Below are 2,672 nucleotides of genomic sequence, written 5' to 3'. Positions count from 1 at the left end.
AAGGGAGTTTAGCTACCTTTTATGCAACAGCTTTTAGTTTTTCTATGTGGACACTTTTCATTTAGTGAAATTAAAAATTGCATGAAAATATCAAAACTCTGGAGAAACATACATTTGTGTTTGTACCAACTTTTACAAGTTCTTTTGGTTGTTTTCTATTATAATTGCAAAGCAATGATGTGTTCTTTTCAGCTTCAAGAAAATCAAGATGAAATAGAAAATATGATGAATGCAATATTTAAGGGAGTGTTTGTACATAGATACCGGTAAGTCAGGACAGTTTTTTCTATGTAACTCTTATTCTCTTCAAGTTTGGTTATTTAGTGGTTTAGGCAATATAAATTTAGTGGTAACAGTGTTAAGAGTAAGATCAGTGTTAGAATCTAAGGTCTTCCACTGATTGGGACACTCAAGACAAGTTACTTAACTGCTCTGAACTTTATTTTCTATCTGAAAAATGGGGGAATGTTGTGCTCGACTTGTAGATGCCCAGAAAATGGAAGCTACTACTGTTACTAGGAGTGAGGGTACAGAACACTTAATTGCTTTTGGATGTACTGTGTTAGCCGAGACTGTACATTTTGATTCCTGATTCTTTCCTCTTCGATTTGAATATCAGTGGGAAAATTTGAGTAGATTTAAGTGAGTTGTTGCCCTTATTTTGAATGAGCAGAAGAAAGAAATAGGTAGTCTTGCCACCATTTCTGCAGTAACCTGTTCTTTAAATATTGGTGGCATTTTTATTTAACTTTGTCATTTTCTTAATTTGGCAGTTACTAAATCAGGTTAATACTTGCTTTGTAATATCCTTTTGTCCATTCTTACCTTTTTATTTCTACTGTCACCATTACTTTAGTCTATTCCTTCATCATTCTAGAGATTATTGCAGTTGTCTTAAAACGTTCTTTTGTTGAATCATTCCTCTACTCAAAAGCGTTGAATGACTTACCAGTACCTACAGGATGAATTCAGAATAATTTATATGATGTTCAAATCCAAATTGAGCTTGGCCTCAATATTAGGTGTAACTAATTCTCACCTGGAAAATACACTGTAACCAGACTAATGTTCCGACTGTCTTCTGAATACACCGTGCCCAGCAGGTGTGAATAAAGGCTGGGGTATGACATGATAGAGAAGGTGGGAGTTGGATTTTGTTTGTAGGTTTATTGAACTTTAAATATTTATTTAGTGATAATTGTACTTCGACAACTAGACTGTAAGCTTTGGGCAAATGCTTCAATTCTTCTTGTAAATCCCCAGTAATACTTAAGGTAGTGGTATGTTCATAGTAGGTATCAAGTATTGGTGTTGCATAAAGAATCCACAAGTCCTGTGGTATACTGATACTAACATGCATAATTTTCTTTCTTCCATGCAGTGATGCAATAGCTGAAATCCGAGCTATTTGCATTGAAGAAATTGGCATTTGGATGAAAATGTATAGTGATGCCTTTCTTAATGACAGTTATTTAAAATATGTTGGTTGGACTATGCATGATAAGGTAAGATATATATAGTGCTTTTCTTTCTACACATAAGCATAGCTATGTGCTACTGTCATTCATAGTGAATTATCTGCATATACGTGTAACTGGGAGCACATTCCTGTAGGCTTCTCTCCTTTATTCTTCTCTATCTGTTCATGAATATATGGTCTCTATCACATAAAGTACCCTAGATTTTTGAATCTTGGGCACTGATTTAGCCTTTGATCATGAAACAATTTTTGTACTGAAACAACAGGATCATGTAGGTGATGGTGGTAGTGGTAACACATTTCTTAAGAATAGTAAGAAGAATTCTTACTCTGTTAATATATAAGTGCTACATATATACATATACTTAAATTTCTTTAATTTTGATTCTATTGATAAACATGTATCTTAGCCAGATTATAAATTATCACTTGGCCTCTAACCTTTTTAATTTTTTTTTACTTGATCTGCCTTTCCCTTATGCTGTCTCTTCACCTAGCCTTGATCTTTGTATATATCCCTTACAAATATTATCTTCTGTAAAGGAAAACTTACTGTGAAATATGCTAATGTCATCTTTCCCAATAACATTGCTCTGAACAAATTTTCAAAATATTTTCATTTGACCTACAGTAATAGTAACCCAAAGGTATTTAGTCTAAAACGTATATATTGATTCCTATTTTTGCATTGTCAAGGATGAGAGTTTCTGAAGAAATACCATAGTATAGAACATATTTAAAGTAGAAGATGTGGTATATATCTTGTGTGCTCAGGTTGAAAATATGCAAAGTTTTAATGCATTTTCTCCTCTCATTTAATTCAGCAAGGTGAGGTAAGACTCAAATGTCTCACTGCTCTACAAGGGCTTTATTATAACAAGGAACTTAATTCCAAACTGGAGCTATTTACCAGTCGGTTCAAGGTTAGTATTACTCTAAGTATTTAACATTTACCTGTTATTTTCAAGTATTTTTCTCTTGGTTTCCCTTTAAGAATATTTTTTTTTCATCCTTAGGATAGAATTGTTTCTATGACCCTTGACAAAGAATATGATGTTGCAGTACAAGCAATAAAATTACTCACTCTTGTTTTACAGTAAGTATGTATTTACTGCATATTGCTAATGTCTACATATCTTAAAAATACATTAGTGTACTTGGTTTAAATTTATCTACGTCATGGCATCCGGTC

At 32.9% G+C, this 2,672-nt stretch overlaps 1 protein-coding gene across 1 annotated transcript in view; it reads left to right on the top strand.

Moving 5' to 3' along the window:
* The window catches only part of STAG2 (stromal antigen 2), a 91,517-nt gene that overhangs the window by 26,656 nt on the left and 62,189 nt on the right, over positions 1-2,672 (top strand). Inside the window, 4 exon segments of the mRNA XM_010857192.1 lie at positions 193-266; positions 1,382-1,505; positions 2,305-2,403; positions 2,497-2,576. Of these exon segments, the coding sequence (XP_010855494.1) occupies positions 193-266; positions 1,382-1,505; positions 2,305-2,403; positions 2,497-2,576 (377 nt within the window).

The sequence above is a fragment of the Bison bison genome, unplaced genomic scaffold (genome assembly GCF_000754665.1).
Source record: "Bison bison bison isolate TAMUID 2011002044 unplaced genomic scaffold, Bison_UMD1.0 scf7180017864378, whole genome shotgun sequence".
Lineage (NCBI taxonomy): Eukaryota > Metazoa > Chordata > Mammalia > Artiodactyla > Bovidae > Bison > Bison bison.
The sequence above is the reverse complement of the archived record's forward strand: the minus strand, read 5'-3'. Positions and strand labels throughout refer to the sequence as shown.